The 24,099-nt window shown below is 38.3% G+C and overlaps 1 protein-coding gene across 5 annotated transcripts in view; it reads right to left on the bottom strand.

Moving 5' to 3' along the window:
* Positions 1 to 20,050: 20,050 nt before the first annotated feature.
* Positions 20,051 to 24,099, bottom strand: part of NEK10 (NIMA related kinase 10) — a 187,183-nt gene continuing 183,134 nt past the window's right edge. For all 5 annotated transcript variants that reach the window (XM_016149581.2, XM_016149580.2, XM_016149578.2 and 2 more), the window contains one exon: positions 20,051 to 21,038. In XM_016149581.2, coding sequence (XP_016005067.1) covers positions 20,990 to 21,038 — 49 coding nt within the window. In that variant the 3' untranslated portion in view covers positions 20,051 to 20,989. The remainder of the gene's footprint in view (positions 21,039 to 24,099) is intronic.

Consider the following 24,099-nt stretch of genomic DNA (forward strand, 5'->3'; position numbering starts at 1 on the left):
TGAAGTCTTTGGCTGGACTCCAACAGAAATCTTTCACTTTCATTTATTCCTGCCTCCAAGACTAAAAACTTCAATACTAATTAGCAATCACTACCAAAAAAATTGAGAAATGCAGAGGAAAAGAAAACCACATCTAACTGCCTGATTCCTCCCTCTGTCACTATTAAAGACAGAGCCAACAGTTGGAATTCCATTGGCATTGCATCCACCTATTGCCTTGGAGCCTCTGCCACCCCCTAATTAATGGGCCCTATGAGAAACAGAGAGAAAGGGAATATAAATTAGAGGGGAATGTTCTTTGCCAAATTGTCACTGCAGGGTTGACAGATAAGTTTTCTTCTTGAATGTAGGCTAGGTTTCAAATGTGAGATGAATTCTTACTTCTGACTCTCCTTGGTTTGGGGAGCACCTATGATTCCTAGTGACTCTGGCAGATGATGTGACAAATGTAGGGTTTCTAAAAGCAGAGGTCATAAACAACAAGGTACCACAGGCCAGATGCTAAATAGCCTACTTGGGGTCTTAATATCTTTTACGTAATTGCAATATATGTCATCTATTTTGTTGTTCTAGGCCTTTGAGAGATCAGCCTTAAAAGAAAGTAGAATTATAAGATCACTTTACATATGCATTGCTCTGAAGCAAATTGCAATTGCTTTCATCAGATTCTTCAGGGATCTGTCATGCTATCCCCTCAAAAAAGAGATAAGAATTCTTATTTAGTATTTTCCTAATGTAGTCCAGGGACTAATGCATCTGTGAGCATTAAAACCCAGAAAATAAGAGAAACACAGCAGGTCCTTATTCTACAAGTCCAGTAATAGTCCCAAGAGCTTTAAGAAATGCAACTAAGCAGTTGCCTGCTATCCATATATGGTACCCCAGAACTGAAATGCTATTTTTTCCTCTTATTTGGTGTATTTCAGCATTTTGCTATTTTCAGATACTGAGTTTCATTTCTTTTTATTATACTGTGTTATGGGTTTTTTTTCCCCCTTACTAAAATGGTAATGAAACTACAGAATCCAAAAGAGAGAAAAAGAGAGAAGTAGACAAAGGGAGAGGGGAATGGTAGCATTATCCATAGTCCTTGGATTTAGAAAATTTAGACTTATTTGTAGATCTCCCTCTTGGTTTCCATAACTTTGGGTAAGACATTTGACCTCTCTGGGCCTTTGTTATCATCTGTAAATTGTGGTTAAGCATGCTACATCGGAGACTGTTTTTGAGAATTAAGAAAAATAAATTGAGAAGAAAGATGTTATTCTCCTTATTCTGATTCCATTGACCAAACACAAACACTGGTGTATTTTTCTATATTTCCTCCAAATAATTTCCCAACAAATAAAAATTTGATAGTATTAAGTAGAGTGTCAATATGACTTTTAGCATGTTTTTAAAAATTCTACTTCGAAATAATTTTAGACTTACCAAAAAGTTGATTTTCCATTTCCTTCATTTTCCTCTATTTATTCATTGGAATTATTCTGTAAAAAAAAGAGATAGTCCTTTTCATATATTTATTCATTCACCTATTATTCTATAACCATTATTATGACTCATCAGTAATCATTTTATTATCTACTCTTAGGTTTGTTTGTTTGTTTGTTTGTTTTCCCCTCAAATTCTTGCAGCTTTGGCCATTGGAATTTGTTTAGTTTGACTACTATTCCTTTTCATGGGTCTTCATCCTTTTTTGAACACTTTCTTACTTTTGGGCACTACAAAATACTCCAGGCTGCTGTGTGTTCCAGAAATTGAGGTGTCTTGTTTTGTTTGCTTTTCTGTTCATTTCCCCCAGTTGCAATGGGTTTTGCCAGCTCTCTAGAGCAAAGATTTCTGTTCCTCCCCTTCCAGATAAGGTTGTATTCCAGAAGGGAAAAAGGGAGGGAGCAGGGTCTGAGAAAGGTTTTATGTCTCCCCTGGAGCACTGTTTTCTGTCTCCCCCAGTGCTGCACCACATGTAGGCTTCCTCAGGAATCCTCCCAGTCTTTCCTGGTAAGTTTAGAGAAAAGCCTGCAAGAGAACACCAGTGTTCTTTATGTCTGCAGCCCCCGTGAGCTTCCTACCATCCACCACCCCACACTTGACCTCTACAAATGTGTCAACAATCCCAGCCGAATTCTTCTTGCTGGTGTCTGCCTACAAACATCTCATATAAACAGGTTGCAGTTGCCTGTCTCTTCTGAGATTTTAAGTTAGTTGGTGGCCCTGTGACTTTAGCTACCCGATGGGTTCAAGAAAAGCCAAGGCCTCGTATTCTGTGTGCCTGTATTCTTGTTGTAAGTGTAGAAGTGATGTTCCTCCCGATTCTATTCCTAGTGGAACCCAGGAGACCCAGGATGACTAGGAGCTTATATGCTCACTCTTCTTGGCAAATTTCCTTCCTCCTTGGGTCAGAGACCCATCCTCATTAGCCTAACCTTACCGTTAGTAATCATCACACAAACACGCACAACTCCTCAAGTGATATGGGCCTGAACTTTTCGTAATTACAAATTTGGTTAACCTTTGCACCGCTCTATCGTTTTTCAATAACTGTTTCTTGCTATGCCTGTTGAAACCCAGGGAATCTTAGTCTAATGTTGCGAGCTCTCAGAGAAGGTGACAGTGCAGATAGGGGTTGGGAGAAAACTGCTAATGCATCCCCGACATGCCAGGGTAGGAGCAAGGGGCTGAAAAGGTGAAATCAATACAACATCCTTGAGTTCAATAAATATTGGGTGCCTGCTGTGTGGCAGGTGTACTCTAGGTAAGAGGGCTGTACGGATTGGAATGGCATGGCTCTTGCCTCCTTTACCTCGCACTCTAACATATAAAAAATAATTTCAATAAATTGCGATCAATGCTATACCAGAGGTATGTACAAATGTTACAGGACAATAGGTGGGAAAAATTATTTGTCCTGGGGCCATAATCTGATAGCCAGAGAGGATGGAAGGCAGACCCTGAGGTAAGGATATGAGGATAAGTAATTTATTTTGGAGGTTTTATCCCAAGACACACCAGTAGGGGAGTGGAAAGAGAGACAGGGGCATGTTATAAAGATCAATCATGCTAGAGATGCTGGGGCCCATGGACAACACATGGCTTGGGGTTAGTCAGCCCAAAAAGCAATTCTTCTGGTTATCAGTGAGGGCGGCTGTGCCCTGGGAGTGGGACATTAGGTTAGTCCCCTGTGGTTGTAGCCAGCATTGCACATAGGCAGATTGGACTCTGTGGCCAGAGATTGCTCTCAGAGTCACAGCAACTGGCAGCTGGAAGTCAGGTTGGCACACAAAGAAAAATGTGCCGAGGGGATATGGGTGGGCTGCTGACAGCATCGGCTGCAAGGTGTGCCATGCAGATCGAATCTTGAAGGATGAGTAGCACCAAAGAGAGGAGAAGCCCATATTGGGAAGAGGAAATGGCAGGAGCCAAGGATGAGCCAACCATGTTACAATGCAAGCAAGAAAACAGTTCAGAGGAGATAGAATCAATGGAAGTGAGGGAGGAAAAGCCAGAGTGTGGAAGACTTGATATTTACTCTTTAGGCAACAAGAATCATCAGAAAAGAGCAGGTGGGGGATAAATGGAGAGCTGAGGAAGAGGGAGCATGGTCAAGATGTGCTGTGATGTGTTTTCTCTGTCATATGCCCATGTCTATTTCCACATACATTTTCAGATCTCCTCTGTGTTATGTCTTACCGCACCATAGGACTTGGATTTCAAAGGAAAATAGGCAAGTCCTGGTCCTTGAGGAGCCGACATTGCTCAGCTCCTGTTTTTCCCTTCTACCAACTTGAAAGAAGAGATGGTCTCCTTTTCTTCACTCCCAGAGAGCCTACAGCATGCCTGACTCACAGAAGACCCTCAGTATCCATTTGTGAGAGGATGAATGAAAATGTATCATCACTCCTTAGTAATCAAAGCAGAAAGGACAAACATCAAGACTCAAATTCCAGTCCTGGCTCTGGCATACACTGCTTACAGGCTAGGTATGGGGGATAATAATTAATAATAACAACAATAATGAGCATTAATTGTGTTAAGTGTATTAGTGAAGGGAGGCAAGGACACAAAGCAAGTGCGTGGCAGAGCTGAGATATTACCCAGGTCTGTCTGTTTCTAAAGCCCAGGCACTTACCAATGTACCACGGTTTCTTCGACAACCTCTCTGTATCTTAACAGAAACTCCCCAACAAACTGTGACATCTCAACCAGAATGCAAAATGACTAAATGCCCTCCCTGGGCAAGCTCTCCTCTCAGGGCCCTGCAGTAAATCGCAGACATGGAGCAGCCCGGACAGCTTCCCTGCCTGCTGGCTCGCCCATCGCCTCACCTAGGAAGTAGACTTGGACAAGCGACTACAGTTTGTAAAAGCGACTGCAGGGCTGACGCAGCGACAGCTGCCGCGCTGCCTCCCCAGGTCCCCAGAGCTCAACGTTCCTGGGTTCCTGGTGGACGGTTTGCCTACGAGAGATCAAGAAGCATTGAAGAGGCGAACAAAAGCCTTTTTAGAATAAAAGCAAAAAAGGAAATGAATCTTCCATCAGTTCCTAATGAAATAACATTTTCCTCTCTGTATTTGACAAAAAAAAAAAAAAAAAGTTTCTCTCCAGTCTAAATAAACCTCGACAGCTTCCCAGAAGTAACTGCAGCCTGTTGAATAAACAGAGAACATTGGAATTAACATTTCTTAGCATTCTTAGCATGCAAGAGTTTTTCTTTTTTAACTAAAAAAAATTTTTTTCTTTTTAATTTGATGATGTAATTCTTGACTTCTGCCGTCAGTGTTTCTTTATTCTTTCAATGGAATTCTGGAGAGAAACTGATGAAAGGAAAAGGTAGCACTTCAGTTGATCTGAAATTGCACATCTCAAAATTTAATGTGCATAAGAATTGCCTGGGAGTCTTGTAAAAATGCAGATTATGATTCTACAGGGCTGGAGTATGGCCTGAGATCCTGTATCTCTAATAAGATCGCAGATGATACCATTGCCGCTGGTCTGTGGACCACACTTTGGAACTACTGAACTGTGGCATTGTAGCTCAAAAGCAGCCAGACACAATACATAAATGAATGAGCACACCATGTTCTCATTAAATTTTAGTATTTACAAAATTAGGCAGTGGATAGGATTTGGCCCTCAGGCTACAATTTGCTGAAACCTGTATAGATGGAGGTTTCCTGGACATATAAAGCTGCCTATCTATAAGTGGGATATAACTTGGATTAGAAAATGTATATAATATCTTTAAAGAATAAATAACAACACATAAACCTAAATAAAGCTCTGAATGACAGGATTATAAATATTTTACTTTTTGTGCGTACTTTTTATATTCCTTTTTTTATGGGAGAAGTGGGATGTCAAAAGTTGTTTTAACTTTAAAAAAAAAGATAATAACACTCTAGAGAGCTATTGTCCTAATATTTAGATAACAATGACACTCAGATTAAATCTTTCAATTTTTGGCCATTGTTGTCCAACTCAGAAGCTGAAAAAAAAAAAAAACTAATATGCATTAGTAAAACAAGCCCAATCAAAACAATTTCTAATTCAGGTACGGCTTTTTCATTATATCCTTTCAAATTAAGCCTGAAGGCTTACCCCAATCTGAGTTTGAGGTGGTGTGACAATGGTCAAGTTTTATAACCTGCAGAGTGGAGCCCTGGGATGTTTCTCTCTGAGTTTGTCCTGCAATAAATGTCCCTGATTTACTGACTCTGTTGAGGGACCATTAGCTGTTCACAGAAAGTAGTTTCAGTCCATGAATGCCTGTTAAACCTACAATGGTTGTAGCAGCTAGGACACTGAAACTTTGAGTCCAGACGCTGCCTACTGAAAAAGTTGTTGAGTGCCATTACTAGTCTCCTAAAACATGTAAATGGTGGTCATGGAACATAGAGACTTCCTGTTCATGACCTCAGGCGAGCGCAAGTTGATGGCAATTTAAATTGAAAAGGTATAACAACTGAAAAAGAACTCTAATGTAATCCACTTGCTGTTTAAGTTGGAAAGAGAGCCCATTCCACAGAGAATAGATGAAATCTAACTCGTTGAGTAGTGGAGTTTAGGAGAAAGCCAAAGCTCTTTAAGGTGATGCTTATAGGAAACCTTACCATTAAATTTTACTTTCAAAGATATGTCCCCCAACTCAACACATCGGAGAAACCAGAAATTTGCAGAGTTCCTGTCTGGGGCTACAGTGTTCATGGTCTACAGCAGTGGCCTCCAGCCTTTTTGGCACCAGGGACCAGTGCCCCTATGACAATCTAATGCCTGATGATCTGAGGGGGAGCTGAGGTAGTGACACTAGCTTGGGGAGTGGCTGCAAATACAGATGAAGCTTTGCTCCATCACCTGCCGTTCACCTCCTGCTGTGTGGCCCAGTTCCTGACAAGCCACAGATCAGTACCAGTCCATAGCCTGGGGTTTGGGGACCTCTGGTCTACAGGAATGCAGCAAAGGAAGGTGGTTGGCTGGTAGACAGGAATATAACTAATGCATGAGCATTCCATCATTTCCAGTGAGTTAAGGGCAAGTTGTTCATTATGTGGAGAGCCAGAGTTCTGAGGTAGGAATGACAGCCCTAACATTTTCGCCAAGCATCATTATTCCCCACCCAATCCCAGCCGCCTCTCTAAGCCTCCTGGGGACCTCTAATGAGCTCTCCGAAAGGCAAGATTCTTGTTATCAACAGAAAATGGGCTCCTTCACAGAGCAAACCTTTCCACAAACTATACTGTGAGCCGGAAAAGAAATTTTCTGAGAGTACAAAATAGTGCTTGCTTTGTCCAGCTAAGAAATCTGTGTTGGCAGAGAAATGAAGCCAGAAACAGTAAGGTGGGAAGAAGTAAATAGCAGTGAGGTGGGGGAAGGCCTTGTCCCTAATGTGATATCTTGAGCACTTTATATTTTTACCTGGCTTGAGCTTTTGTAGAGTTGATGGTAATCCAGATAGACATGAAATGTCATAAAACTCTTGGTGTCCAATAGGATTGGGAGATGTAGGTTACTGGCTACATCCAAATCACTGCTAATTAGGCATCGCGGGGCTCATGTGTGTGTGCATGTGTGCATGTAAATGCAAAGCCATGCTTACACAGAGCATCTTAGAAAACTGTGAGTATGGTTCAAAAAGAATGGGCTGAAAAGTCAGGTAATTGAATGCTAATATGAAGTTGGCTCCCTTAGCAAGAGCTGGGGGCAGTGGGTCAAAGGCTATAAGGATGAGGAATGAGGGGAGTGTACTAGGAGAGACTCAATTGGCAAAGGCTAAAGAGTTTGACTCATTAACTGTCATTTACCAATAACTTGCCAACATTATCCCTCTCTTCTGTCTAAACTGAAACTTCTGTTTGAAACTTTGAATCAGGTTTTCATTTATTTAACATTCAATAAATATTTACTGAGTTGCTATATTCCTTAGTACTGAAACTCCTATGTCAGTAAATATGTTATCTGGGAGCTTATTAAAAATGCAGAAGCCCAGGCCCCATCCCAGCCCTACTGAATTAGAATCTAAATTTTAGTAAGAACCATAGATAATTAGTATGTATATTAAAGTTTTAGAATCACTGGACTATATGATGATCATTTGTTGTATGAATAAATAAAATGGCAAATGAATACTCTTGGCCCACAAGTCAGGATAACTCAGTTTTGTTGTATCTACATAGGAAGAATTTTCTCAGTGCCATAGGTCATGTGAAAAGGGTTGGCACCTAAGCACATCAGGAACTTTGAGGCACAGTAAAGAATTAATATGGGTGAACTGGAAAAGTTGGACCTCCATAAGCTGAGTGAGGCTTACTGCCCAAATTTCACTATCTAAAGGGGCACTGAAAACTTGGCCTTCTCATGGCTATTGTTACCCAAGGGGTTGCTCTGCTGTTTGATGTGTAGCAAGCTGTATATTAGGTTCTGTGTGGCAAGTCTGTGTTGGACTCAAGAAAATGGGTTGGGGTTGAAGGTCAGGCAAGGGCTTGGGTTATAGTTGGGCAAGTAACCCTTGAAAGAAGGTTAGATGACAAGGTAGACAGAGGGAACTATGTAGATGCTAAGTGCTCTGACAAATCTGATAGGCCAGCAAGAATAATGCAAGATCGCATCAGTGGTGGGTTGAAGAAGAGGTTTTGTGTGGCTCTGAGCTGCTAGTAATATACTGGCTGCCCTATCAGAATAAGCCCATGGCTTGGAGGGCCTGATCCTGCAGGTTAACAATTAATGGTGTGGGCCGAGTAGAATTTGGGGAAAGTCTGGGCATGCTCTGGCCCAAATGAAGAAGAGTGGTGGAGAGAGAAACAAGGACAGAATCCCTGCACAGAAACCTGAACAAAATCCTTTAAGAACAAAAGAGCTGAATTTTGTAAAATTGAAGAACAAGGAATTAACAGGTATTAATACAGCCAAGCTGGAAACTGACCCCAGGGAAGGACACATCTATTCTTCCTGCTTGTTGAGTGTTCCTACCCTGTCTGCTTACCATTTCCCAGCGGGCTCTCTGACAAATGAAATACCAGAGCTATGCAGACAGTTGTTCCCAGGCTTCCTGATTTGCTTCGATTATATTTCATTCCTGTTGAAATCTTTTGATTAAGAGATGGTTTATCTAAGTATCCATAAGTAAACTGAGGTAATAGAGTAGTGGGGCAGGAAAAATTGAGTCAGAAACCCCTATCAATGGTCAGATATATATATATATATATATATATATATATATATATATATATATATATATATATTTCCTGGTAAGACTAAACCAAATTTATAAATGTCTGCTTTTATCTGCTCAAAATTCAGCTCCTTGTTATTCTTAGATTCATCATTTCCCCACTATCATTCTTGGCTAAATGTTCCTTTTCACTCTCAAATCATGAGAGTGAAGGCTCAAATTTCTCTGGCCATGACGATTGGCTAAGGGTTGGGCGCATGACCCAGGCCCCAACCAATCAGCATATTCCATCATACTCTCTGAACCTGTTGCCCAATTGGTCTACTGAGACTTAATTCTGGAATTCTGTCAAACTGATAATGGAATCTTTCCGATGGACTGGGAACTGGAAGGATCTAATCCTGCCATTTCTGGGAACCACGGTGGGAAGAGGACACACTTGAAAGTAAGGTCATGATAAAAAGCAAGACTCAGAAATGAGTATAACAGAAAGGGGTGGAGAAAGACAGGGAGAGCTCGAAAGAGAGTGAGAGAAGGCCCTGTTGCTAGCTTCTGAACCCTTGAATTGAGTAATGACCCAAATTTGTCCTATTCTGAAAATTTAACTATACGAGCCAACAAATTCTCTTTTACTCTTTGAAAGAGTAGGTATTCTATCTCTTACAAGCAAGAATTGAACAGGATGCTGAGGTATCAGCAGACCCTACTGGCACTGTCTTATTGAAACAGGAATCTTCAAGGCTGGACGTCCTCAAACCGGCAGAGCTGACTGGGTCATTTTAAAAATTAGGAAACAGACTTAAAAGAGAAAGCAAGTTTGCCCTGCAATCTTGGGAAAAAACAGATTAATAACATTAAATAAATAGAAACTATTAGTTATATTAACAGGTTTATATTAACAGGATTATTTATTTAATGTTTTCTTGATCTATGCATTGAACTAATTATTTCTCATACATTAGCACCTTTAATCCTTATGATAATACAATAAGAAAAGCATAGTTGTCTCAGAATACTGAGGTTCAGAATGGTTAAGTCATTCACCTTAGGTTTCAAAGCCAGTGGTATATCTCTTTCACTTTGTATTTGAAAAGAAAAGCTTCAGTCTATTGATTTTTTTTTCCCATTGACTTTTAAAGCCAAAATGCCTGATTGATTTTGGGCCATTTAATTAAAAAATCTTATCTGAGAATTTACTACATATCAAAAGGTTACACAAGCACTTTATGGAAAGTTGGATCCTAGTGAAAACATTAAAGGTTGGGATGGATTGTAGGTATTCTGGGGTAGGCCAGTCTCCAGCAGGGGAAAAATTATTAAAATACTAGTGTAATATGCATTTGTGGTTTTGAAAAGGATGAATAGAGCATTTTTTCCCATAACTATTTAAGGTATTCATCTATGATGCATACAAAGCAGCCACTAGGACCCACAGGCAAGATGATATCATTCAAAAGACATATTGAAAATTCTAAAAATCCCATAAATTTAGTAATCCTACCTCTGCAATATTAACTAAGGGTTTTGCTTGGTAGGGAGCATGGGTATTGGAGTCATGCTGAATCTACTTTCTCCTGGGGTTCTGGCTTTTTTTTTTTTTTTTTTTTACCACTGCTATTGGCTTCTTCTCTGAACTTCAATTCTTTTCATCACTACAATAATGTTAGCTATAACCTCTTTCACAGTGGCTGTTATGGTGACTAAATAAACATAAAAAAGTACCTTGCACAGTGCCTTCCACACAGTAGCCACTTACCACATCTCTCCCTCCCCAGTGGAAAGTAAAAGGACTGAGGATTTTGAGGTGAGAGTTTCAGAAATTATTCTCATGAACTTACTGCTCCTGAAAAATCTAGCACTTTTTAAAATTGATCCGATTAAACTTTAAATGAACAAAAGACTTTCTGATTCAAATATTGTCAACCCCTTATTTGTTTGTGTGTTTGTTTTTAAACAATATAGCTCAATAAACATTTTTAAGGTAAAAATCCTAGTTAAAGATAAAGACAATTTTGTTTCAAAGTGGGCAAAGTACTTCTGCTGTTTCTGAGGGAAAAAAAATTAAAACTATTGTGCTGTAAATTCTCCTGAGGCTATGTTATGGAGTCTACAGGATAAAGTGGGAAAACAAGTAACATTTCCATGACATTTCATGTCCTTTAAAGTTTAAAATATTGAAAATTTAGAAGAAAGTGAGAGAGAAAAGAAGACAAGCTTTAACATTAAATAATATAAATAGTGTTGACTTTTGAAGTCATTGTGTTATGTAGACTGATTTTTATTTCCTATTAGCCATGGAGATGGACAGAGTTAGCGTATGAACCAACACACTCCAAATTCTAGAATAAGAAAAAAGAGAAAAAAGAATAAAATAGTTGAGTAGATATTTGAAAATGTGGCCACCATAAAGCTTGGTGTTTCCTCAATGGACCAATGAAAATGCTAACCAAGAGGAAAAAGATGGAAAGATTCTGTTCACCTTCCTGAAAGAGTAGTGGTGTGTGGTGTGGGGTGTGTGGGGTGTGCGTGCGTGCGTGTGTGTGTGTGTGTGTGTGTGTGTGTGTGTGTTCTGCAGGGAGGAAGAGGCAGGACAAGTAAGTGTAGGGAGTAGAAGGAGTCAGGAAAGGGTTTCCAGCTGCCATTTTCCTATTGATTCCTTTAAGAACATGGCCAGGAGTGAGGCCTTTCCCTTCTCATCCTCATCCTCCTTGCAGATGGGGCGAGCAGAGCTGGAACGACCAGTACTTTGCTACAAACCGCTCCCTGCCTCTGCCTTTCTGCACCACTGATTTGGAATATTCTTTCCAAACTGGAACACCTATTGTCAAAATGCTAATGGTGCCACCGATAAGGCCCAACCAGATAGATGGGAAGAACAAACTGGGACATGTCAACCTCTGAAAGTTGCGATTAAAAAAAAAAGTTTCAGTGAATATAGTTCCTAATGCGTAATGACCTGAGGGCTGACAATCATTTGAAGAGAATCAGTAGTCATTTGTTATGCACCTCATAGTTGAAGTTATATATCTGTCATGCAAATTCATTTTTTGAAAAGGCAGAAGATGTAATAATCATCCACAAGATTCACAGTAAGCTTAATCAGCGTAATACAAAAGCATTTTTGAAGTGATTAGCAGACACCAAGTTGCTTGCTACTTCGAGTGAGGTTATTTGAAGGAAACAAATAGTCTCAAAGAAAAACTAGTGAGAGGCATAGGGGAAAAGCATTTCACCTCTCTTAGAGACCCAAGGAGAGCTGGCCAGCCTTTCCCCCATCCCAGAGAGCACAAAGCTTATTCCGTGTGTGTGTGTGTGTGTGTGTGTGTGTGGTGAGTAAACACTGAAAGACCATTTTCTCCCTGTCTGACATTTCCCTACTTCCTGTGACTTCTTCTCTTTTTCTAGAATTTCTGACCTCACTTGATCTAAAGTATAACAGTAAATCACAGAGAAAGGCAGCTTGTTCCCCAAGGACGAGAAGGAATGCTCCAAGCCATTTAAGGAGCTTAGGGAGGTGCTTTTTCTATGCTATGGATCTCCATTATCCCACTGACAGCCACAAGTAACCACCGACCTGGGGTAGCGAGAGGATGCCGTGGTCCCAACTACCAGATCATAGTGCCTAGTTTCATTCATTACTGCTTAATGGGAACTCTGTATAAGGATGTATCACAGTGACACCAATCAACGAATCATTTCCTTAGGCACATGTACTATTAAGACATTGTCAATCCACGCTCATCATAAAAATTTTAAGCGCATATTAATTTGGCCATTTATATTCTGCCAATACCTTCTGTGGGCTTCCACAGAAGCCTGTCCTGAGATGTGGGTCGAATTCATTAGGAAGTGTTGACAGGAAAAATGATAAGTAAGTGAGAATAAGGTAGAGATAGGAAGGAAGCAAGGTTAGGGTACCTTAACAGGCGCAGTTCCACAGAGAGTGACTTGACTGTAAAACAGTGAAGGACACAAGGCAGAGCTGTCCCCATCAGGCATGAGTGTGCTGGAGGTTCACTCCCCTGAAGCTTTCTGTCAGTGGTTAAGGGCTGCCTCTGGAGACAGACATGTCCATGTGTTAACATTGTCAGCAGGCCAAACCAATGCCTGCAACCTGAGGACAATTCCTATCAAAGAGCCACAGATGCAAGCTATTGGGAGAGAAAGTGCCTCAGGAGATCACGTGAACAGAAATAGCCCTAGGGTGTGTGGGACCTGGGTGGATACAGGCTAACATTATACCGAATGCTGTTCCTCCACTGCAGTGTTTAATTCTTGCCTCGATATCTTTTTAAAGTGGAATCTCCTGTGACCGTCATTATACAGATATGGAAGCTAAGGCTTAGAAGGGGTAAGTCATTGGTCTGAGGTCAGCCAAAAGAAGTCATGGAGCTGTCATTCCAACCTATGTCTGTGTGAGCCAAGGGCCCAAATCCTTAATCATGTTTACTTTTTGTTTCATGTGCAAATAAATTTAGGAAATTTTAGACTTTAAGTAATTTGTTTCTTGATCCTTGAACATGTCGCAATATGTACCTATGAACTCACTAGGAAAAAAATTTTCCTGGGTTATATAAACAAATTTCTAGCACATGCCAAAGATGGTTAAAATGTCTGTGACAACACTCCATGGCTCAAAAGATAAAACCAGCGTGTGCACAAAATTAATTCATGCCATTTTAGTCTTTAAAGTATAATAGCAAATTAAATCTGCATTATAGGGACGGCTTCATATAAAGAGTAAAATGATTATGAAATTAAACTCTCAATCTTGAGGAGACAGGCAGAATCTTTAAATATGGGAGATACTTTCTTTTATTCATTGCTTATGAAGTTTTTTCTTTTAGGATTGCAGTTTGTAGCTATATAAAGCTATACTCTATAATTCACTTATTTAATTCCTGTTCTTTGCCATATAAACATAATTACTGAGAACAATCAATTTGTTCCCATTTGATAAAGGACTAAATTAAGAATAGAAGATTATATTGCACCAAGTTTGGAGGATGTGGGGGATGTTTACTGTGTTGCTACAGAAAGCTCCTCTGGCTTCTGGAAGAATAATTTCCATTCCTGCTTTTCATGCCAGTGACTGAGGTTTGTCTATTTACTGGGTTAGATCTGGCTTTCAAAAATTCTGCTGGAGAAAATTAACGGAAAAACCTCGAAGGGGGAGTAGGAGTGTTCTGGGATTCAGGTCCTGCAGTCTAAGGTCGTTTTCATGAGACTACCTCACACAATACTTTCTTCTACAGGTATTTTGATATTGTGATACTTCACATTTCACGGCTCTAATATTTCAGGTCTACCTATGGGTGCACCCTTTGGCATTTCAGTCTGTGGCAGATACACCCTGAGGTGACCCCAAGCATCCGTTCCCTTGTACAATCCCTTCCCGTCGAGTGTAGGCTGCACCTGTGACCTGCTTATAACAACTAGAGTATGGCGGAGGTGATGAGATGTCACTCCCTTGATTTGGTTATGTCATCAAACTCTGTCTCAGTTGATACGAAAGAGACTGACTCTCCTGCTGGCCTTTGAAAAAGCAAGTTGCCTTGATGTGAACTGTTTATGGACAGGGCCACATGACGGGGGACTATACTACAGGCTACACGTAGTTGCTGAGGACCTTAGTCCTACACACACGAGGAATTGAAGTCTGCTAGCAAACACGGGAGCAGACCCCAAGGCTCAGATGAGACCTCAACCCTCTGCCCATGTTTTTATTCTAGCCTGTGAGAGGACTTGCTCAAGCCATGCCAAACTTCTGACCTAAAGAAATTGAGATAAAAAGTGTGTTGATTCTAATTGCAAAATCTATAGCAATTTGTTCCATAGGAATAAAAACCTGATACACCCTCCCATGTTAACAGGTTTGAGCATGTGATCTGCTTCAGCCAAGGAGAATGAGGAAGATGATGTAAACTGAGCCTTGACAAAAGTGTCTTGCATTTCCACATATTTCTCCAGCTCTTGCTACTGCCACAAGAACACATCTGCTAAGTTGCTGGAAGAGAGTTGCTTTGTCCCCTCTGAGTCCATCCCAGACCAGCCAGACCCCAGGCAACCTGCCAGCCCAGCAGAGACACGTGAGGGGACCCAGCAGAGATAGGTAGAGCCCAGCCCAGATCAGCAGAATATTGCCCCGTTGACCTACAGATTCATGAGACATAATAAATGCTTGCCATTAAGTTTTGAAGTACTTCTATATGCACTATTTGTAATAATAGATAATTCTTACAGGGGCCCACCAAATAAAGCTGTGGGACACATTTGAGCTTAAACACATATAACATGGCCTATTTGGGAGATTTTTTTTTTTTTTAATCAAAAGATTAAAAAGCATAAAAGGAGAGATTCAGGGGAACTGGTGATAGAAAAGAGATGACCACTTGCTATGAATTTTTGATAAAAGAGAAAGAGAAATTCTTTGCCAGTAAGATTGAAAATACATTTTTAATTTCTTTAGCATTTTATAGAGCATATTTAAGCAATAGCAAAAATAAAAGCTGCTTGCATTTTTTATATAAATCTTTTATAGAGGCATTTCATTTTTCTTCTCTTCCAAGGCCTTCGAGTTCATCAGCACTTTTGAGTCTCGATGTGCTCGTGCAGAAGGGTTTTGGATGTTTTAGAAAGACAGAATCAGGTGCAGAGGAGTCCGTCAGCCCTCTGCCTTCCATATCACACATCGGTCACGGAATGACAAGCGTCTCCTCTAATAACACAGGGATCTCTGCAGGACACCTGGTAAAATCTGTTCCTTGGGTAGGACTGGGGAGAAGTGGGTGTTCCAGACAGGAGGGAGGCCTGGGAATGGGGCTGGAAGAATAATAGATACCCACTTAGAAGTGAACGGCAAAAAGGCAAATCGAAAGTGCTTTTCCATTCTGTAGGCCCAGGCCTCTGCCATGCACCTCGGCTGTCCAGATAATAGAAGCTTTAGACGATGTGAGATTAGGGCTGCACTTTTTTTCAGAGAACAGCTCTGTTCTTTTTGATCCTAACAAACTCACCACTGGGAACGATAAAATACAGGAAGCATTATAATTCAGTTTTGATCCACTAAATGTCAGTAAACAAAATGCACTCAGAGGATTTTTCTTTTAACTGATTTTTGTTTTCTATTTTGGAAGAGCAAAATGATGGAATCTTTCCATAGCCTATCAACTGGTTTACTTGTAAACAACTAAAATACCTGAAAATGTTTCTTTCTAATCTAGTTAAGTGAAAGCGTATTCAAATCTGCCATCATTTATCTAACTTCTAAATATATTTCTTATAAAATTCGCATTGTCAGATGAAAAAGACCTGAAGCCATGGATGAAAAATGTGGGGGGAAACCATGGCCACCAGACACAGCACTGCAGTCACTTGATGGCAAAGCTGCTTATTTGAGGAGTTTAAAGTCTTTGGAACACTTCAGAGGATCGCTATCCAAGGGATCCCACCAACAAGGTACTGGGGAGCCTTCGTGGGCCATTCTGGGTGGTCACCTAACTGGTGACAGTGCTGAGATAACAGTCCAATAACAACTGCACTCTGGGGAACAATATGAAGCATTCAAGGTCGTGGAGTACCTGGCCCCTTGCCAATCACTCACCATCTTGTAACAAGTCTGTTAGGTGATGTCAGGCACTGGGGAACCCCTTGCCTTCTACCTGTACTCCAATTTCTCAAGGAAGGTTTTATTTGGGGATCATCCCATATCCTTGAAAGACCCCTCTTTCATCTTTAACGAGTTGGGATTTCACTTCTGAATACTTATATTTATTCACCTCCCTCGATTAAATGTTGGATTCATACAAATACTTCAGATATTCTTTCTTGACATGAGGTATCCCCAAACAAGCTGCATTTTCTTCCAAATTCACTGAAGTATAAGATAAAAAACAGAGAACCTGAAGGACAAGGAAAACTAAAATGTAATAGTTATTTATAAGCCTTCTATTCTTTTTCAAATTCCTTACTCAAATCGTACTTGAAATGTAAAACTAAGTCATGGGTTAAGAATATTGTTTTAAAAGTGACCTTCACAGTCTCACTTGAAAGTGCTAAGGCCTTAAGGCATGTATTCTTCTTGCTGGGTTATTTCTAGTCCAAATCTCTTTCTACTTGTTTTATTGGACCAGCTGGTCACATGATTGTGAAACCTTCAGCTAATTTTTCATTTGTGAGCTCACCAGATCAATTCCAAGCATCTATGTAGACTTGTTGGTTACCTGTCAAAATGACAATGATTTTCTATAAAGACAAAAATATCTTTGTTCAGAGGAAACGAAGGCAAGCTACTTTCAAATGACAGCATTTAAAAAGTCACATATTTGCTATAATACACTTCTACTTCTAAATATAGTTTCCAGATACAGTGCAGAGATTTATAGTACAAAATGGAAAAAAGGCAGCTTGTCATGTTTACAGAATAAGTTTGAGTTTTCGATTATGAATAGACTTTTAAATACAGTAAACTGCACTTAATTGTTTTGTATATTATTAGTTAATTGCTGCATATATATGGTAAAAAAAAAAATCCGGCATAACTCATATACCAAGAATTCTGCTATTAGGGTATGTGATCTTCATTGTTAAAAACAATTATTGCCCATGAACCCATCCATATTTGCAATATCTATCAGTCACCCCATCAAAATCATCAAATCTTTCCTATAAAATCTTATCCCTCTTGCAAGTCTGGAAACAACATCACAGCAGGAATATAATCAACCGTAACAGTCATATTTACAATATGCAATTTAACCATAATGACACACATAAGAATTTCTTTACCACAAACTTGTTTTCCTGAGACTCAAATTTGAGTCTTCCTATCAATATCAAAAACAGCATTCAAGGATAAGCATACTATCAGCAGCACACTTCAATTGAGACAATAAAATAACCAAAATGATGCCAATTTCCATCAACAGGAATAATCTGAAAGATGTCATAAAGATGTATAAAATACAATTATTATCACATTTAGTTGTAGAATATGAAGAAATTCACGTTTGAATAGAATTTCACCAGAGTCAAGGTCAATGTATGGAAGTATTATGATTCCCTTGCTTAGGAGCCCTTCATAGCTATATCTCCAGGGTGCTGAGAAGCTGTTTCAGCCCTGAGTCCTTTGCATGGCCTTTCCAGTTGATGAATACACATCAAAAAAACAAAAGGTAAACAACAAAAGTAGCTTATAAAAAAGCTTTCCCTGCCTTCGGGTAGAAGTTGAAGCTATTTCTAAAGGAATGCAGCATATTTGCTGTGCACAGTTCCTCACTTTTCTAAATGGAAAAGAGAAACAGCAACATATTTTACAATTCAGCAAAACAAAAGGAAAGTGGATTCTATGCATATTAATACTGATAAAATTGATTAAACAATATATTGCATTCACACATCTTAAACATGAGTGATTAACTGACAATATTGCTGGAATTGTACATGAACAACCTATTTGTTTTTGAATATCAAAATTCATAGTATTTAATAAGTCACAGATGTGGGAAGACCAGAAGTCCTAATCAGTTCCATCATTTGGGTAAACTTTATAACAGTGTTTCTTAAGTAGATTCTCATTAGAATGCCAAAACGGACTCTGCACTCTGTCCAGTGCCACACAAATGTCCATGTTCAACCCAAGCAGCATTTCTCTAGGAGGTTTCTAAATTTTATCCATGAGCTCTTGGTCTAGTGTCCATGTTGCTTTTCCCTGAAGATCTCTAATTAAATATTACACTTCGGAAGAAGCAGTTAACAACAACCAGTAAGCAGTCACTTCCCTGAGAATGGAACAAAGCAAACTAAGCTTTAAAATACACGTATTCAAGTAGAGCTGGTGGATCATAACGTAATTAACCAAAGTATCCGTGTACTCTGTCCCATACAAATATTCAGTAACTGAGAATTAGATGAATTCACAGGGATTTCATTGCACAAATAATTAAAAATTTCACAAAAGAGAAAAAAATTTTAATGCAACCAAGAAAATATTAAGAGACCTATTAAGTTCAAGTAACAACTTCTTTGCACTAGAAGACACTTCAGATAGAAGAAAAAGATTATTTTTGTTTATTGTAAAGTGGGGGACGGGGGTGGGCTTGTTGTTTGAAGGAAAGCGAGAGCTTTAAAAAAGTTAACTTTCACTGTTGGGATGTGCCTCTGTGCACAAGATGGTTCCCTTACCCGTACCTAACTTTCTCTTAAGGGCTTAGTCTTGTACTGGGAGAATGTTGATCACTGGTAGTTTAAGGGGGGATTCAAATAGCGCACATTCATTCTTTTGGCAAAAGAATATATCTATCAGCATAGAGTTGATGGGCCTAAAGTGGCTGTTGAAAAGGACATGTATTTGTTTATTTTTGTTAATTCATACTGGTTCCTATAGCATAACAAATGCCATCTTTAGGTAGAGTCTAAAAGAGTTTGTTAGAAATCTTTTGCTCCAGCTCTCATCAATAAGATCAACGGTATGCATTTAAAAACACCTTCGAATAAATAATTTCTCTTTTCTAACCAAGGTGTGACCTCTGAATACTATTCTTTTCTACTATATATCATCATTAGAAAAAGAATTTTGTTGTTCAAACTTTCACCCCATGGCTTGGTTTATTTCTAAGTACTGGCTTCTATCACAATGAAAATTTGTGCCCCCCTAGGCCTGTGCCTCCTCTACAATGAGAAAATGGTCCCATTCCATACATGAAAAGACATAAAAAAGTAATAGTGCATATTCAAATTAAGTTGGAATAAGAATAAAATTTTGCCTGGTTTAAATCAACAAAATCATAGCATTTTGATTTCACATGTAAATGTCCCATATGGATGGAACTGTTTTGAAAGCTGAAACTGAAATTTTCATTACCGTATTTGCATCTATTATTTTAAATTATAGTATATTTGTTATTATTAATTTGGCATAAAAGCAAAGATTCATTGGCAATTTTCAAAGGTGTTAGTTAAATGGAATTTGGATATCATTTAAGTATTAAACATACTAATTGTAAAAATAGTCTGGATTTGCATTAAAAGATTTTTCCATACTATACAAAAGGTCATTGTGTTTCAACCACTGTAGGTATATTGAACTAAATTCTATTCAATCAAGCTAAAAATATATCAATGTAAATAAAAATAACAGAACTCAGTGAGAAGTAAATAAAAATAATTTCAGTTTTCAGATTACTAATTGTATAGCATTAAAATGTTCTTAAAGTAGTGCCATTTGATTTGGCAATAAGGGTTTTTCTAATATATACCAGTTCTAGGAAGCCAGTTAAAGAGCTTTTAGCCCAGTAAGAATCTAGAAATTTTTTATCATAAATGCTCCCTGCGTAGGAATGAGACACTGTTTTGGCATTGATTTCTCTTTTTTAGGGATGTCTCAATGAATAAAGAAAAACCTTATATTTTATTATATAACTTTTCTCATTTCAAATTCCCAAACAATAAAAAATTTTAAACATAGGTAATTTTAGTAAAGAAGGTCTTAGAATAAGAAATATTGTATCTCTTGCATAGATTCTATGAACCCTTCAAAGTGCTCTACAAACACTATAATTTGATCAGCAGCAAAGCATTAACTTAATTAAAACCTCCCTCTTCCCCATGTGTATTTATATATGTACATATACACACACTATACATAAATATATTCTATTACTGTAACTTAAATCCGACAATTGACAGTTATTCCCAGAGCCTGTGCAAGGTTACAAATACTGTCTATACTGTATCAGCATTCAAGACCACTAGCACCCAAGTGGTTAAGAGAGAATCAAGTCTTTCATTAAAACAAACGAACAAAAAAAAATTCAATCATGTATTTTGAATATCTTTTAGGATTAAAAAAAAATGGGAGATAACAATGACTCACCCAATATATTATTATTATGAATCCTATAATTTTCTTTAAGTAAAACTATTTTTATACATAAAAAGCTAGATGACTTTGAACATAGTTTTCGGCAATCCTTAAAAATATGCCTCTGAAAAATATGACAAGATTTTTTTTTAACTTGGAGGGAAGTTCTGTGCAGAGTGTGTTTTCTTCCCACAGATGAATTTTGCAGCATTTTCTCCCGGGAGCACATTGAGAGCCTTGTCATCCTGTATGGAATGCACCCTAGGAGTGGAGCCTCCAAGCATTGCAGCTGTCATATAACCTAGCACCGGACTTCCAGAAAGAGGTCCTGCAGGCACCATGGCATCTTGGTCTTTTCTCTTCCACATTCTTAACAGCACCCAATCTTTGGGTATCTTGCAGTAGTGGCTAAAGTCCAGAGCTTGAACATCACTGGGAAAACCAAGTCCATTCAAAATGCAGCATTTTCATCTTTTGGTTGGGTGATTCTTGGTCCTCCATGGATAGGAGTGATACCTATAGAAGATTCAGAAGTAGAGAGTTCTCTGTAGTCACAGATCTTTTAGTTCACACATTCAACTTCCAAAGCAGTAGCTTGGGTATATAAGTAAATAAATCCAATGACTAAAAAGGCAACTCTAAACAGAATAGGGACATTTTTAGAAAGCTGCTTTTTCTTGAAGTTCAGTGCCAACAGTGTCTTTGTCAAGTTATGAACTCAGCAGGAACTGATAACTCTTTATAGTGGAAAAATAAACACCTATTCAAAGTAACTTGTACATTTAAATGTCTATGCACATTAAATATCTATTTTACATATTCATCCATTAATTAGGGGTAAAAAGAAATGCTAGTTGATTCAATGTTGATTTCTTTTTATCTTGTGTATCATTATTTCTCAACACATATTTTATCATTACAAATTAAAATACTAATGCATACTGGTAAGAATATGAGTGATAAGCTTGTCACCTTTTCAATCACAGAACTCAAATAGTTTTACTCCCACAAACAACAATGAGAAAATTAAGTCATGCTAGGTTGTATCCTTCTGGTAAGGAAGCTAAATGTTTACGTATGTAAAATCTAATTAATCATACAACTCTACAAATGATTAGGAATAGATCCCACTTTGGGCTGGCCAAGTTTGTTTTGACCTTGCTTCATTTTTCTTTATACTGCTTCCTTCCTCTAGACTCAGTCCTACCTCTCCTTCCTACAAGCCCGGAAATGAGAAATCTTCCCTATTTGATTAGGGCTCCTTGCGGCTGTTTCTGTTTCGGTTATCATTTTCTTTAATGCAGCATTTTGTACCTGAGACACACTTCTTACCAACTTCCCAAACATTCTTCCCATTATTTAAATGGTTCTAGATAACTCCAAAGATGGCCAATAGCTAGATAATGGCTTTATCCTAAGACTTTCTGTTTAAAAATGGTATCTCTCGATCCCTAATTAAATAAAAACTCTATAATCTAAGCCGAAAATGTGCTGTATCTTGGCTTAATGCTTCAGTTGCTGTCTAGATGCTTTGTAGATATGTGTATGGACTTGAACTGACAGCCTTAAATTGTAAACTTGAGTAACTTGGGAATTATGTATATAATTTTCTGTGTGTGGTGATTAATCAAGATCTTTTAATAACATTTTACAGACGATGATGATGATGACAATGAGAATATTAGCAAATCTGTGTAGATACTGGCTGAGGAGTTTAAACAACATTTCCCATTGCTAACCATATTGCTAGGGCAGCTTTCCTCAACTTGTATTCCAAGTAAAAGTTGAGGAATCATTGGGGAAAACAAGGTCAACAAGGTCCTACAGTCCATCTCAGAGTCTTTCATATTGTAATGTGTGTCAATATTCTCCAAAAGTGGAAAATTGTATATTCAGAGTTTCCTAAATATATCTGCTTACAAAATTTTATTTTTTCAGGGAACATCTATTAATATCATTGGTTATTCTATAGCACCTATTTAGGAAAATACGATCTACTGGTTCTAACTACTGATTCTAAATACCTATACATGTTCTGTGATATGTATTGTACTCTATTCTTTGACTATGGAAAAATCAGGACTCTCATAGCTGATTTGATTTGTATTTGAAATTATGTGTATTTTCAGTTTGTGAAGTATTAGGTCTTTCTAAGTGGAACCTGACTTATTTCTTGGGAATTAATTTAGAACACCAGTAAACAAATGATAGCTTGAAGCACAACCAAGGGTTATTTTTTCTAATAAACTGTAAAGAGTCTTTCTTCTGAGATATATTCTATCATTGCTATTAAAAGCAGAAAAAGGATGGTTATAGCTATATGCATGTTTAAGTGGGTGGCTCACTTGAACTTGGAGTATTTTAAGAAAATTTATGTCATATCCATCATATGTTGCTTAAACTTGATCATTTAAATCATATCTTCCTATTGTTTTCACAACTCTGAATATAACTGCATGTATTTTTGCCTTTGTTATTAGGCATCTTATTATGTGTTTATCATAATAAGAGGATTTACAATGTCTTTTAATATAGGAATATGTCTTTGGAAGTAGAAATAATGTTTGACTTTTTAAAAACTTGATAGGAGAACTGAAAAAGGATAACCATAAATTTCAAAATAAGACTGAAATTGTTTTTAAAAAAAGATAAAATGGCTCTTGTAAGAGCTTTCCTAATTCCTTTATACACCTGCTTTTTCACTGATGTTTAGCTTGTTTTCTGCAAAAATATGAAGACGTTCATTGTTCATGATCCTGAGCCTCTGAGAAAATGTGGGTTAAAAAGTGAAAGCATGACTTTTGCCCCCACTTAAGCCAAGAGTATTTGAAATAATATGCTGAAAATTAATAACAGAGACATTCATACTACCCATGTAAGGAGGGATATTCTCAGTCCAAGGGTAGAAAAAGAAATTTTAGATCTCTCCAGGAATGTGGGAGGAGAGTGACTATGGAGATGGTGATTTCTATTAACAATATACTTTTGGAAAATGAGAATTACTCATCATTTCTCTGCAATTACAAATCACAACAGAACTAAATTTACAAAGACAGTATTTTGGAAATAAATTGTCAAGCCGTTGAATAATCTTAAGTGAGATTCATAAGAAAAATTCATTGAAACAAAAGGAAAAAAAAACTGTTGGGGACTGAACTGACCTCAAAAAAAAAAAAAAAAAAGACTCAAATTTCCATGTAATGGCCTTAACAGGATGTTCTTGAGACCTCTTTCTTTTACTATGGCCAACAGTTATCATTGGGGAAGACTTCTCGAATAGTTTAAATCATGATCACAAGATAGTTTCACTAGCTAGAAAGGAAGGCAGTTTCTCCAAGCATAAAAGGCCACTTTAGGAGAACAAACTCCACAGGACTGTGCCTTCTAAAGCAATGTTTAGCCATATAGCAGGTGTATGTGACTGCTTATGATCAATACACACTCTATATGACTCCTTGGAAAGGTCACAAGACAACGCATGTTAGGAGACACTACTGGCGCCCATACCCCTCATCTATACTACTTCAAAGTGTGCCACCCTGATTTCTAACTGCCAGCAGAGGTGTTTCTTTTCCTG

Source organism: Rousettus aegyptiacus, unplaced genomic scaffold (assembly GCF_014176215.1).
Source record: "Rousettus aegyptiacus isolate mRouAeg1 unplaced genomic scaffold, mRouAeg1.p scaffold_m13_p_4, whole genome shotgun sequence".
Taxonomy (NCBI): domain Eukaryota; kingdom Metazoa; phylum Chordata; class Mammalia; order Chiroptera; family Pteropodidae; genus Rousettus; species Rousettus aegyptiacus.